General features: G+C 35.1%; 3 protein-coding genes across 5 annotated transcripts in view; 2 read left to right on the top strand and 1 right to left on the bottom strand.

Moving 5' to 3' along the window:
* Positions 1-1,523: 1,523 nt before the first annotated feature.
* Positions 1,524-4,473, top strand: LOC105113637 (Endomembrane protein 70 protein family). The gene is made up of 2 exons (XM_011009890.1): positions 1,524-1,795; positions 2,236-4,473. Exon 2 carries the CDS (start codon positions 2,262-2,264, stop codon positions 4,224-4,226), a length of 1,965 nt encoding a protein of 654 aa, XP_011008192.1. The 5' UTR covers positions 1,524-1,795; positions 2,236-2,261; the 3' UTR covers positions 4,227-4,473.
* A 573-nt stretch (positions 4,474-5,046) lies between these two features.
* Positions 5,047-11,368, bottom strand: LOC105113636 (protein PHR1-LIKE 1-like). Of its 3 annotated transcripts, XM_011009889.1 has the most exons (7): positions 11,207-11,368; positions 10,899-11,157; positions 6,844-6,920; positions 6,677-6,731; positions 6,187-6,256; positions 5,992-6,055; positions 5,047-5,679 (listed from the first exon to the last, which is right to left on the bottom strand). In XM_011009889.1, exons 1-7 carry the CDS (start codon positions 11,261-11,263, stop codon positions 5,173-5,175), a joined length of 1,089 nt encoding a protein of 362 aa, XP_011008191.1. In that variant the 5' UTR covers positions 11,264-11,368; the 3' UTR covers positions 5,047-5,172. The 3 variants fall into 3 exon arrangements, with proteins under 3 accessions (XP_011008191.1, XP_011008189.1, XP_011008190.1); XM_011009887.1 differs by lacking the exons at positions 10,899-11,157; positions 11,207-11,368 and adding an exon at positions 10,006-10,801; XM_011009888.1 differs by lacking the exons at positions 10,899-11,157; positions 11,207-11,368 and adding an exon at positions 10,006-10,801 and having other exon boundaries at positions 6,187-6,247.
* A 1,629-nt stretch (positions 11,369-12,997) lies between these two features.
* The window catches only part of LOC105113635 (portal protein), a 9,331-nt gene continuing 7,094 nt past the window's right edge, over positions 12,998-15,234 (top strand). Inside the window, exons 1-7 of the mRNA XM_011009886.1 lie at positions 12,998-13,059; positions 13,139-13,741; positions 13,838-14,055; positions 14,162-14,251; positions 14,549-14,683; positions 14,811-14,932; positions 15,149-15,222. Of these exons, the coding sequence (XP_011008188.1) occupies positions 13,012-13,059; positions 13,139-13,741; positions 13,838-14,055; positions 14,162-14,251; positions 14,549-14,683; positions 14,811-14,932; positions 15,149-15,222 (1,290 nt within the window). The 5' untranslated portion in view covers positions 12,998-13,011. The remainder of the gene's footprint in view (positions 13,060-13,138; positions 13,742-13,837; positions 14,056-14,161; positions 14,252-14,548; positions 14,684-14,810; positions 14,933-15,148; positions 15,223-15,234) is intronic.

Genomic DNA, 15,234 nt, shown 5'->3' with positions numbered 1-15,234 from the left:
GTAATTATCTCCCAATAATGCATAAGAAACATCTCACCATGTTTTCCTTTTTATTTTCATTTTCAAAAATTTTTAGACATAAAATAACATAATAATTTTTTAGATTTTTTTATTAAAATACAAAAGTAAAACTAATGACTCCAATAAAAAAGATAGAGACAATGTGAAAATAAAAATGCTCGATTGAAAAGATAGTGACAAAAACATAAAAATAAATATGCTTTTTAAACAATTTTATAGTGAATTTTTACATTTATAAAATAGAAGGTACCAAATGAATATGTCTTTAAAGACTATATTTTTTTTAATTTTTATTTCTAAAATATTTTTGTAAAAAAATCTTAATTCTAAAATTATTTAATTAAAATATATAAAAATAAAAATAATTATTATTATAGTTTTAAAATTTAACTCGAGATCAACTTAAGATAATGCTTGAGTTACAAGTTAGGAGGGCCAATTTGTGTTGATCCCCCTTTTTTTTTTAAATAATAAGAATGACATTGTTTTGACAAAAAAAAAAAATCAATGGTTTTTTAACTTAGATTTTACTTTGGGTTGACCTTGTCATGAGTCTCCTCGAGTTTTTGATCGAGACTAGTTAGGTCAATTATTTCTTTATTTTTTTGAAAACCTGAATTGGTCTAGGTCTTGGGTTGACCTACCAAGTCGAACCATGTATTATAACTTGAATTATTATACTATTATTAATTTCAATATTTAATATCAATTATAATAAAAAATAATATCTAATTACTTTTTAAATAAGTAAATTTAACAATAATATATATTAAAAATAAAATATTTTTTTAATTTTTTTCACGATCAACTAAATATGATATAGCGTGTTTGACATTACGTTTTGGGAAGCGCTTTTGCAAAAAATTGAATTTTTTTATTTTAAATTAATATATTTTTTATATTTACAAAATATTTTGAAACAGTAATATCAAAATAATTTTTGAAAAATATTTTTTTTTAATTTATTTTAGAATAATTTTTTTTTAAATAATCATAATCACACTTCCAAACATACTCTATATAGTATATACTGTAAGATTACATTTCAATAACTCTTTTGATTTTATAATAAGGGATATATCAAAATTAACTTTTTAATAAGTTCTTGATTCATTTTCTCTATCAGTTATCTTAATCTTCATCAATAATAAAAAAAATTATGAGAATTTTAAAATATTGATAAGTTGATTAAATTAAATTAACCCAATTCATATATAAACTAGTATGGAATGAACTAATTTTTTTTCAAAGTATTTCAAGTTTGTTTAGAAAAAAAATTTAAATTATATTTTTTTAAAATTTATTTTTAAATTTTCAAAATTTTTATATATATTTATATTAAATTTTAATTATATTTTTTAAAAATTTATTTTATTTTTTTTTTAAATTTTCAAATTTTTTATATATATTTATATTAAAAATAATTTATTTTTAAATAAAAAAATATTTAAAACCATATTTTTAAATACAAAGGCACCCCTCGTCACTTTAAGGAACCCTATAATTCTCTCTTTCAGATTAGCCTAAACCATACCTCACACGCACCGGATTCGTGCTTCCCCTTTTCATTTCTGTGATTTCTCTTCCCTTTCTCCATCTTCAGTTCACCCACGCACAAAACAAGACAAGACAACAAAAAAAAAAAAACCACAGAAGAATCTTCCACTTCGCGAGTGAAAGAGCGAGCGCTCTGCGTAACGCCCTGGGCATCTCCGAATCCGGATCCGATCTCTCTCCACCCTAACCGTTTACGAGTTTTCTAGATCTGATTGAGGTAACGGACCTCCTCCTCAAATTTATTGTCAATTTTATGCTATACCTATGGATTTTAGTAGATCTGGGTATGATGAGTTGCTAGTATTGTTTCATGGTGGATTCGGTTTTGGTGTCTGGAATGTGCTTTTACTCTTTTATTTTAAATAAGTAATTGCGTTGCTCTCTGCAGTTCTAATTATCTGATCTGCTATTGATTTTTTTTTTAAAGTAAAGCTTCCTAATCAGATCTAACTGTATTAAGATGATGCTCGTATCGATAGATATACGAGTTTATGGTTAATTAATGGATCTATCATTGGCTAAGAGTTGTGGAATTTTGAAAATGACTCTGTTGTTGCGTGCGTGTTGACCCAATCATGTTTGATTGATGTGCATTGCGGCATAAGATTGGGTTGAGTACTGAGTTAAAATTGTTTTGTTTTGTTTTGTTTAATCCAGTGGCTTTTTTTTTGCTGGTATTGAAAATGAGGACGCCCATGATCTGTTGGGCTTTCCTTCTTCTGGTTTTGTTTGGCAAAGCATGCAATGGGTTTTATTTGCCTGGTAGCTACATGCACACGTATTCAACCGGGGATGAAATCTTTGCCAAAGTTAACTCCTTAACTTCTATTGAAACCGAGCTTCCTTTTAGCTACTACAGTCTCCCTTATTGCCAACCCCATGGTGGAATAAAAAAAAGTGCCGAGAATCTTGGGGAGCTTCTTATGGGAGATCAGATCGATAACTCTCCTTACAGGTTTAGAATGAACGTGAATGAGTCTGTTTACCTTTGTACTACCAAGCCTTTGAGTGAGCATGAGGTTAAGCTTCTGAAGCAGAGAACACGTGATCTATATCAAGTGAACATGATTTTAGATAATTTGCCTGTGATGAGGTATGCCAAGCAAAATGGAATTGACATTCAGTGGACGGGTTTCCCTGTTGGGTATACACCACCAAATAGTAATGATGATTATATAATCAATCACCTCAAGTTCACTGTGTTGGTTCATGAGTATGAAGGGAGTGGTGTTGAGGTTATTGGTACTGGGGAAGAAGGCATGGGTATGATTTCTGAATCTGATAAGAAGAAGGCATCTGGTTTCGAGATTGTTGGTTTTGTGGTTGTGCCTTGCAGTGTTAAGTATGATCCTGAAGTGATGACAAAGCACCATATCTATGACAACATCTCACTTGCGGACTGCCCCTCGGACCTCGACAAGTCTCAGATCATAAGGGAGCAAGAGAGGATATCCTTCACCTATGTGGTTGAATTTGTGAAAAGTGACATTAGATGGCCATCTCGTTGGGATGCATACTTGAAGATGGAAGGTGCTCGCGTTCACTGGTTCTCAATCCTGAACTCACTCATGGTGATCTTTTTCCTGGCTGGTATTGTTTTCGTCATCTTCTTAAGGACTGTGAGAAGGGATTTGACTCGGTACGAGGAACTAGACAAAGAAGCTCAAGCACAGATGAATGAGGAGCTTTCTGGATGGAAGCTTGTTGTCGGTGATGTGTTCAGAGAACCAGATTGCCCAAAGCTTCTCTGTGTGATGGTTGGAGATGGTGTTCAAATTACAGGGATGGCAGTAGTTACTATTGTTTTTGCAGCCTTCGGTTTCATGTCGCCAGCTTCACGAGGAATGCTGCTGACAGGGATGATTCTTCTGTATCTTTTCCTCGGTATTGCTGCAGGCTATGCTGCAGTATGTATGTGGACAACCATCAAAGGAACTTCAGAAGGATGGAGGTCCATCTCTTGGTCAGTTGCATCCTTCTTCCCTGGGATTGTCTTTGTTATCCTAACAATTTTGAATTTCATTCTCTGGGGAAGCCATAGTACTGGTGCTATTCCTATTTCCTTGTATTTTGTCCTTTTGGCCCTCTGGTTCTGCATTTCAGTGCCCCTCACTCTCCTGGGAGGATTCATCGGGACACGAGCTGAGGCAATTCAATACCCAGTGAGAACAAACCAGATACCAAGAGAAATTCCTGCACGTAAATTGCCATCATGGGTGCTTGTCCTGGGTGCTGGAACCCTCCCCTTTGGGACCCTTTTCATTGAACTGTTTTTTATTCTCTCTAGCATCTGGCTTGGACGGTTTTATTATGTATTCGGTTTCTTGCTGATAGTTCTGCTGCTCCTGGTTATTGTCTGTGCTGAAGTGTCTGTGGTTCTTACCTACATGCATCTTTGTGTGGAGGATTGGCGGTGGTGGTGGAAGGCTTTCTTTGCTTCCGGTTCAGTTTCTATCTTTGTCTTTCTGTACTCCATCAATTACCTGGTCTTTGACCTACAGAGTTTGAGTGGACCCGTGTCAGCCATACTCTATCTGGGCTATTCACTGATCATGGCAATTGCAATCATGTTGTCTACTGGCACCATTGGTCTCCTTACATCGTTCTACTTTGTGCATTACCTTTTCTCATCTGTAAAGATAGACTAAAACGTTGCTATTGGTGTCTGCTCCATAGCATGAGGAAATTCTCTTGGTTCACATCTTTCTCGCGTGCTAAATTCTAGCTGATCAACTTGTATTAAAGACTCGGATGATATCCTGAATCCATCAAGGCCTGTTTTATTTCATACGTTTTTTCCAGGTTAGAAGACATGATAGTGGTTTGCAGCTTCATTTGGGGCGCGTAAAATGTTTTGACCATTTCAGTTGCTCTAGAAATGTTGTAGTGATTGATCTATTTTGTTGTATCTCTTTTCTTTTTGATAAAAGAAGTGCATATGGCAGGCAATGCAATTCCCAAAAATCTTCAAAACAATTTGAATGCATCTTCCTTTGTTTCATTAATTAGCCCTCTCATGGAAACTGGAGAGATATTTAATGGCAACACTGTCCAGGCAGGTTAGGAGTACCCTCAGGCCTCAATAACGCCGCCTGCTCTGCCAGTGCACTTTAGAGACAGTAACTCTTAGTCTATAGATAAATTGCCTTTTAATGCAAGATCAAATTTCGTTTTGCACACCTTGTCACGCAAGATCAAAACTTGCCTTGCTTAAGGTGGGGAGGACGTCAGCCACGTGCCAAAATCCACCTTTGTTTAAACAAATAATTTAAATCTGGATCTTGCAATACCTTAATCCCAAGGTTGAGAGATTTCAGTAGGAAACAAAATTCCGACCTAGGAGGAGGTACGGGCGTTAGCAGATAGAAAATACAGGAGTATGTGAATGGAATATTTACTTGAAACATTCAAAGCACTGTCTTCATAAATAAAAACCAAAACACTAACTGCTAAAAGTCTTCACAATCCAGTCTTACGGCTGTTAATTACATCATAGATAGGTAGGTAGGGAGGTTACTCCTGATGCAAGGGTAGAAATTCTTGAAACTGGCCAGACCAACCAAATTCCGATGATTGATGATTTATTTTGGCCTGTTATTTAGAGGTCCCGGCAACTCTGTCCGGATCGAAGCGACCATAGTCGATAGCTAGGATGTTTGTGCAAGTGTCATCCCAATTCAAATAGTTGTCAACGGGGTCCTCATATGATGCCCCATCCCCCTCGCTTGCTTGTCTAGGAAGTGTTTTGGAACCTTCCAGATATGAACCTGTTGAATGCCCGACTGAAACGGAGCTGTTCTCAGTCCCAGCTTGAACTGTCGTTGGGGTTTGGAAACTACTCCATGGCATTTCAACAGAAATACCTGCATTAACTGCCTCCATTGAATTACATGCATGGCTCGTGTTCAGCTGGTTCTGGTAAAAATATGGCATCAGCAGGGCAGCATTTCCTGATCCGACGAAGCCCTGCCCATAGTAAGTGCTATTTTCCAGGGTTGCGCCTTCAACGCACTGGTTAGAAGCAAACTTACACGCGTTATTTATTGCTATTCTGAGGTAACTTCCTTGTGCATGTAAATACCTATGTATAGCTCGCTGGGCCTGCACACGATGAAAGTAGCTGAATTTCAACTCGAGTACGAAGTTCAAAAGAAAATAAAAATAAAAATTATATCCATTTCATTAAGAAATGAATACAAAATCCACAAGCATAAGAGTAGCTTGTTGATTGCTGTTTTGATCAGTGACAGACAACCACAAACCAAGTTGTTCATGTAACATTCTGAACATAGAGGCTACGAAATCGATCAAACACGTGTAATGTTTAGAATTGAATATCAATAATGAACAGTGAGATCCTTTCAACTTAAAGAATAACCAAAATAATTCTTATATAAAGAAGAAGAAGCTTGCCTGAATCTTCTGATAAAGGCTGCCTCGATCTTCTTTCTTAACCTTTGATTTGCCTTTGGGTTGACTATATATGACATGGAAGCACCAGGAAACAACAAATTTGGAGCTGTTAGCTTGATTGCAAAATGAAAATAAAACCCGAAATACTAGCAGAACAAGGGTTTTCCCAAATGACAACAAAAATATTAATCATACTTCTTTGCTTGCGATGGGGGCAAGTTCATAGAACTACCCGGGCCTTCGGATCCCTGAGCAGCTGAGATACCTTTCATTCATTCAGAATACAATATCAGGTTCATGATGACATGCTCTACTCAAAGTTACAGAAAGCCTTTCGTTTTGCATAGAAAGATCAAACATGCTCTCTCTTTCTCTCTGTTTTCTTAACTATCAAGCCCTTAGCATGAACATTAAATCAGAACTTTCCCTTTTCCCTCATGGGAGATATCAGAGAGGATAACGACGGCTTAGAAGAACGTATTTCCAATATAACTTGAACATATCAACCTGAGAAAATACCTAACATTTCACCCTTACATGATTCTAAATTGTTAGCACAAAAGGATGTTGTTGAATCTTATAGAAGTCATTTGTGTTCAATTTACTAAATTGATGGCCTTGAATTTTTAGATAGAAGAATACTGACAGGAAGATTCCTAATCAGGTGTTGTTTAGAAAGACTCACCATTTATGAGTGGCTCGCTGAATTCCTTTACTGAATGTCTGCCTTGTCTATACTTCTGCAATAATAATGTATGAATAAATCAGCACCTTGTATAAAATTAAATTTTCACTCTTATTCTGAAATTTTAACAATCTAACATTCAACTCTAGCAATTGAAATAAACATGCCTGGAGGTGGCTCTTGACATGGAAAAGGGTTAATCCCTCGACATCCATCAATTGTAGAACAGACCTTGGTGTTGCTTCTACAAATATGATTCACAGGTCATGCATGGCATGAGATGCTAGAGCTACTAAAACATCTAAAAGAAGCAGTATAAATAGAATAAAGAAAGTAAATGATGTAATATTTCCTGAGTTATTATGGTCAGACACTTGAAAGTTTGAAACAAAATACAACATGATTCATCTGCCAGAGACAGTATGAGGGCTTGGCTAGAAATAAATTTAGTAAATTGCCTGGTGAGAATGGTATAACATTCTAGGTAAACTAATGAATTTTAAGAAACATAAAATTGTATCTCATATCATGCATGGAAAGATATGTGTTGTGAAAAACCTTTAGCAATAATTGATCAATATCGCAACAGGAGAGAAACTAGAAAGAACACAAGATTTAACTTGGTTCGGCAATGTACCTATATTCACAGATATTCACAGGGACGATGAGCTTTTATTCACTATATTAAAATAAGGTTACATTATATGTATTTATAGTAAAATCTAAACTGCCCAAGGAATCCTAGCCGTCCAACAAGTTGACTATGCAAACAGTTTCATTACCATCCATATAGTTGTCTGGATAATTAAGTGTGATAAGTATATTAGTCAATTCACACAAATTGGGATGACTAAAAACTATAAATGAAGAAGGATTCGAGGGTTCCTCCCAACACGTCCTTGGGTTCTTATCCTTCTAGCCAAATCAAGGAAACACCCCATCCTTCACTTCTCATCCCTCCCTCCTCCACCAGTCCCGCCTAGCATACTATCTTTTTCCCACTGCATCTCAGTCTGATGGAACCATATCCCAAAGAATATATGGATTGAGCCCCCCAGGCCACAAGGTTTAGATGAGTCCCTCATCGTCTTCTTTTACTATCAAATGATTCTATTGTGCTTTCCCTGTTTTCTGCGCCTATATTCCCATGCATGCTAAGACCAACGTATTGAACCATATAGCTGAATATGATAGTTAGCATTATCAGCTGGAACAGTAATTTCTGAAGAAGGAAACATAGTGAATTACACAACAAATAGCTGCACATATCCTAAGCAACATTTAGTATAAAATTACAAAATGAAAATAATAGTGACTCTGCATTACCATGTGACTGAGACTAGTAAGTAGTAGTAGTTAGCTCAATTCTAAATACAGAAACACAAAAAAAGAAAAGAAAACATGAGTTGGTAATGGACTTCTATGGTAAAAAAAGAAAAGAAACACAAAGCTGGCTAGAGTAAAAATGGAAAGGAGTGCACTAATGGACTTCTATGGTAAATTCTCATCTGTGCAATCAAAACTACTGCATCCTAAGCCATTTATGAAAAAGGGAAAGAATACCAGCAGGAACTCTCAGTTGGTAATGTGACTCAAACTAGGAACAATAAGCTCAAATAACTGCTGAAACACATAAAACCGAAGGAAAACACAAATTGAAGCCGTGCACGTGTCTGAAAATCAAAGAAGACTGGAAAAAAGATGAAAACAAAAAACAGAGCGATAACGGCTATTTGTAGTAAAGACTCATTAGTGCAAACCATGAATTGCCAGATTTTTCTCTAAAATCATCCAATCAAACTAGGGGAACATTTACGAAACCAACAAATACGCATAAACGTCCACCAAACACATTTTGAACAACAAATTTCTCGTGGTTTCCTATTTATCAAAACTACGAGAACACGACAAACATTAAGAAACAAAAAATCAGCTAGTATTGAAATCTGAGTCGACAAATTTGCGATGCTGACAAGCTCGCTCTACGTGCATGGCAAAGGATCAATTATGATCCCAAGTGCAGTTTATGAGAACCACTAGAAATACCAAAATCTCCAAGTAGTGATTAATAGTGTGACATACAATCCATTAACCAATACAAAAAAGATCTTCCACCAAAAGAACATTCGATTGCTAGATTTCCGTCACATATATAGTGATAACAGAATCAAACAAAAGTGTCGCTACCTTTAAGAGAAATCCTTAACAAACCACATCCACATAACTTCTACGACATGCATGCTTTGCAATACCAAACATAGAAAAAAAATTATAAGTAAATTCATAACTTCATTTGAGCACCAAACTGGTCTCAATAATATTTCAATAATCGCATCTGGTGAAACTAATTAATAAAAACAACTCATTAAGAAAGCATTACAAAATACTGAATTTGTTTCAAAGAAATCATACATCACAATGGCTTGCATTAAACTAATCTACACAATATTAAAGATGAAAAATAAAAAGTAAGAACAGAACACCAGATAATAAACAGAGAGCACAGACAATCACCTGCATGCTAAGAGGACAAAGAATAAGAAAGCCACAAAGTTGAGGGAGAATTTCCATATATTAGAGTGACATCTCTTTGAGAGAAAAGGTTACAATAGCAGATAGAGACTGTAGTGCTTTATGCAATTGTTTTCTTTAGATGAAAACACAATATGATGCACACAGAAGGAAAGAAAAAGAAAAAGAGAGGCAAATTCGCTGAAGTAAAAAACATTTCAAAGAAGAAATCTTTAACAGAAGAAGAAAAAGAAAAAGAAATGATTTTCTTCAAGGAGCGCATGCAAAGGAAAATTCAGAAGGTTAATAAAACAAGATCCAACCAGGAAAACTTCAAATCTAGATGTAAACAACTATGAATTCTAGTAAAACAAAAAATCTTTGGCCCATCAAAGGATGCATGCAGATGAAGATCGTATCTGATCAGTAGAGATCTTACTACAAATAAAATTAAGAAAAGAGCAAAAAGATAATAAAAAAATCATCAACAACAACTAGTCATCCTTGGCATATCAAAAGAGGCATTTATCCTGTTCGATCGAGTAGAGGTTTTTGTAACAATATATTTCTTTTTTAGAAAAAAGCAAAAAGATGATCTTATAATCCCCAACAACCAGGCCTCTCTGGCATACCAAAAGAAGCGTGCAGATGGAAATTAACGCAGACAAAAAAAGCAGCAGCAGAAAGATGATCATATAATCATGAAATATTTCAGAACATGCACTGAGAGAAAGTACTGTTAAAACACATAATAATAACTTAAGAAATAGAGAAACCAGATAACGATGGTTTGTTTTTCAAGATGGGGATGGACTAACTTTGGGGTCCACCAAGCTCTTTGACAGCATTAACGAAACATGAATGGAGGTCTCGTGTCCATCTAAGGCGAGGTTTAAGATCAGAAGTAAAACTAATGCGAAGGTGATTATGAAGTTGTTGTGGAGGAGGAGGAAGGGATGGAGGCTGCTGCTCAAGCCCCTCCTTGTTGTTCTCCTCCTCTTTCTCCACCACCACCCCACCGACCTCCTCGTTAGAAGAAACAACAGCAGGGTGGTAAGTTCCATTTTGAGGCACATGATGAGGAGTTGGGGCTGCTAGAGTTTCTTGGAGTTCAAGAAACGGATCATCATTTTCATCAGAGTCACCAAGTGGACTGAGGTGACCAAGTTGAGTATCATCATGTGGGAGTTTGAGCTCAAAGTACTGATGATTAGGATACCCATACCCAAATTCAAGAAACCCTGATCTCCCATCATTTTCCCTGTCAAAACCATCCAAGAAATGATGGCCCTCCATTGAAACCCCCCCCATTTCTCCTCCAAGAAACGTATCCTCACGATCATCATCATGACCCCCTTTCCTGTCACTCATTTCTCTCTGTCTCACAGCTCAAAATCTTCTTTGTTGCATTTGCACTCCCAAAGAGCTAGATACAGGGGTTAGAAATACAGAGAGCAGACCCCAAAATTCGCAGACACGTAGGCCCCACCGCTAATCTAGTAGGGCCCATGGAAATGGAACAGTAGCAAAACATCAATAAATAAAAAGCTAGAAGAGTCCAAAGATGCACACAACAGCCACTTTGTACGCATTAGAGAACGGAAGTTAGACTTTTGCAACAAGGAGATGAAACCGAGGCAAATGAGACCCGAGGAGAAGAGAGGGAGCGAATTTCCTCCTCCCGTAGCCCCTCCCCCCTCCCCAAACGTACCTGCCTGGTGAGGGTGACATTGGAGTAATTGGGTTGAATTGAGAGAGGGTGCACTGCAACCATGATTGTTCCGTACGTAGTTCAGGGCTGGCGAGGTGGCATTGTGCGATTGTGCTCGGCTGAGAAGATCACCTTTTGGCCTGTCACTCTGTGTTGGCGCATGAAGGGAAACGTGGAGCCCTTTTCTCTCGATGTGGCTGTCTTGTTCTCCTGTTGAAGTGAGCACAGTCAAATCAAGGAAGTCCACAATCCTTACCATCTCCTGTTGAAGTGAGCACTGTCAAATCAAGGAAGCCCACAATCCTTACCATCTTTTCCTTTCCTTTCCTATAAAGAGTCATCATAATAATAATCTCGGTTGTCATTATCGCAGAGAGTTAGATTTCAGGATCATTTCCGACATGGCTTAATGCTAGCAGCTATCTGGAACTGGATTCATCGTATCCTGTAGAGATTTTCTCTCTTTAGGGAAATTGGTGTCCTTTCATGTCGGATTGGAGTTTATGGGCTAATTCAATTCTTAATTGAAAATATATTAAAAATTTATTTATTTATTAAATCAATTATATATATATATAAAAAGAACTAATGACCGATTTAATACTTTTCAGCAGATATAATATAATTCTTTAAAAAATAACCAAGGCCAATAAAAACAAAACACTCACGCTTTGATGTTTAGCTCATTAATGAATCCCACATTGTAACTGACTCTACTTTATTTTTATATTTTAAAAATATTTAAACTTTATATTTTAAATTAATATTTTTTTATTATTTTGAAATCATTTTGATGTGTAGATATAAAAATATAAAATTTTAAATAAAAATATTTTTTTAAAAAATTACTACTACTTTCATAAATACTCCCTAAATAATTATTATCTAAAATGCATTCAAATTATTATTTGATAAAAATATTTAAACTACAAACTTAAGAATTAAAAAAAATGATAAAAAATAATTAATTTTTATTTTGTGAATAATTTTAATTTTGATCCATTTTTGTTTTATTTATTTAACTATTTTATTTTTAAATAATAATAAAAAATATTTATGTCAATTTACTTTTTTTCATGATTTATGTTATTCATCATGTAATTTACATAACTTGAATGCATTTCATGATATTTATGTTAATTTGGTAGTTTTTTATTTTAAATTAATATTTTATTATTATTTTAAAATTATTTTGACACTTTAAAAAATAATTACCGCTATACTTATAAATATTTCTTAAATAATTATTATTTAAAATGCATTTAAATTACTATTTATAAAATATTTAAACTAAAAACTTGAAGAATTGAAAAAATATGATAAAAAAATGATTAATTTTCATTTTTTGAACAATTTTAATTTTGATTTGTCTCTTTTATTTATTTAACTATTTTATTTCTAAATTATAATTAAGAGTATTTATGTCAATTCTCTAATTTTTATTGATTTATGTTATTTCATGAGGCCATGTAATTTACATTTCTTTTTTGTACCTAGTAAAGGTAATTATTATGAATTATAGTTATTTTAATTTTATATTTCACTTAAAAATCAAATATTTCCATCACCTATTTATTTACAAAGCAATAAGTGGTGTACTTAAGTGTTAGGAACACGAATATTTTATAAAAATTTATTTTTTTATTTAAAATTATTTTAATATATTTTTAAATAAAAATATTTTTTTAAAAAAATAAAATTATCCTGCGCAGCTGAATATCCTATTTATTTACGAAGCAATAAATTCTTTTTTTTAACCCTTCACAACAACGCCCTTCCCGTATAATTCCCTTTCTACCTGGGACCCGATGAGGGATGGCGACTCACTCACTGGCCACCATATAATAGAAAGAAATGTATATTCTTTTATTTCTTTCTTTCTTTTAAATATAAAAAAGAAAGCCTCAAACTAGCCGTTGCCTTTTCAAAACGCTCCCTTCCCTTCTCCTTTACCTTCATCTCTAAGCTCTCCTCTCGTTAGGAAAAGGAAATAGCAGCCCCTTGAATCTCTTCATATCCCCCTTTTCTTTCTTTTTTTCCTTTTGATTAATTCTATCTTTGAGACGTTGATTCTTTCTATTGGTAGCAGAAAGCTCGAAAGCAGAGAATAAGAATGTTCACTGAAGGTCTGGATGAATCCGCCATTAACTGGATCAAGCGGGTATTGCATGCTGATCTTTCTTTCTTTTAAAAAATTTATTATTTAATGAGAATGATAGTAGTAATTCATGTATTTGCAGGGATCAGATGCAGAAGAATCTCAACCTAAGGTTCGATCTCCGCTATCCCCGTTATCAGCTGAGAAGCTATCACCACCACCAGCAGCAGAAAACCCATTTCCGAAATCTCCACTTTTCTACACTAGCTCTTCACATTTATTGCCTCCGCTTAAATTCCATTCTGGGTTACTGACCCCTCACAGTATAGTCTCCCCGTGCCTTCAGAACAAAGAAGAAGACGACGATATTGTGAGCGTGGCTTCAGTTTCTGATTACGAGATTGGTCGTCGAAACTACACTGATGAGGATGGTTTTGAGGATATAGGTCCTTCTGATTTTGATTACCTGGAGAAGCCTGTGATGCAAAGTTATCAGGATGGAGATGAGGAGGAGATTTTTGGGGTTACTAGAAATTGGCCTTCTGCTAAAACCAAGTTGAATAGAGGGGTTTTGAAGGAGGATTTGAAGATTGAATTGCCTGGTCACTTTAGAAGGCTTAAGAGTACCACTCAAGTTGATGGTGATCTAGGGTTTAGAAAATCTGGAACACCCAAGAAGAATTCGGTGGGCCCGGGTGGTAGTTTTTCGCTTCGAGAGAGAGTTCAGCTACGCAATGCACAAGTGGTATATTGGGTTCTTGTTTGCTTGTTGATTGATGATCTCTTCGGTTTTTTTTTTTTGAGTACTGGTGATTAATGTCGGTTGTGATTGTGATTATAGGATAATTTTAGCAATGAAGCAAATGTATTTAGACCGGTGGAGGAGATGGGGACTCCAAGTGCTCCTCCAATAATTGAAATTGGAGGAGAAGAAGGGAACGTTACGTTTGACACAGAAATTGAGCAAAATGCGTATGGAGTTGGCAAGCCAAGAGAATCAGGGGAAGGTTTATTTGATCAAACATCACAATCTATGCAAAGTACCGAATGTGATGAAAGGTATTGCTATTATTAGTGGCTTTAGGCATTTAATAATTCATCTATAATTATCATTTCATTGTTCTATTAGTCACTTACTACTAATCTGCTTTATCTTCTGGCGCAGAATAAATAGCTTTATGACTGGAGAAATGGAAGGAAAGATGCCTTATTGGCAGACAAGTTCATCAGACCGTTCACCTTGTTATAACACGGGGTATGATCTGATTTAAAATCAAACTCATTAATGCTATAGTGATATTTTAGTTATTTTAATGGAGTTTAATTTCTAAGTTTGCTATTGGTTTATCCCTTTAGGATTTGAATATAAAAACTAAATGACTGTGTTTTACATTCTGGATTCTCGACTGAATGTTGTCTGGAACATTTGCATTTTCTGCCCTTTATGGATTATGAGTCTGTTTGATATCCATCTGAACAGGATTTGTTTTTCATGCACACAACTATCATTGCCAGCGTGTGTTCTGATGGCTTGTTAATTTAATTGTTGCAGCGGTCAATATGCATGGCAAACTATGATTGCTTATGATGCATGTATCCGCTTATGTCTATACGCCTGGGCTAGAGGTCGCACTGAGGCTCCCGAGTTTCTGCGTGATGAGTGTCTGATTCTTCGAAGTGCTTTTGGGTAGGATTCCTTATGCTTATATGGTGAAAATATAATATAGCTACTAAAAATGGTGATTTTGTTTTTGTTAATTTATGGCTAATATACAACTCTGATTGGTATTTATTTTGCTATTATAATATTGTAGACTACACAAATTTTTGTTGCAACCACGCCGTATACAACCTGTAGCAGTCAACTCAACTAAAATTGTAGAACAAACATGCCCTTTGAAGGCAAAAAAGGTTGTTGGGAAGATAAGAGTTGAAGGTAAGATCTCTTGTGTCATTGCTACATAAGGAAGTCCAATAATTAGAATGAAGCGTTGGAATTTCTTTTCTTTAATTCTTTCGTGTTAATTTGGTTGTCATGTTCTAAATTCCCAGTTCCATTATTTTTCATAATGAGAAAAAAAATAGTTTTCCACCAAAATTAAGCTTTAATTGTTTCTTAATTCAACTAAAGTACACTTATTGACTTTGGCAGTAAAGAAACTCCGGATAATACCACGGCGGAAACTTCTGAGCACTTACTCTCAGCGTAGTGCAATCTACATGCAAATGGGGAAAGAG

This window comes from Populus euphratica, unplaced genomic scaffold, assembly GCF_000495115.2.
Source record: "Populus euphratica unplaced genomic scaffold, PopEup_1.0 scaffold624.1, whole genome shotgun sequence".
Classification (NCBI taxonomy): Eukaryota; Viridiplantae; Streptophyta; class Magnoliopsida; order Malpighiales; family Salicaceae; genus Populus; species Populus euphratica.
Note: the sequence above shows the minus strand (reverse complement) of the source record. Positions and strands in the feature narration are given on the sequence as shown.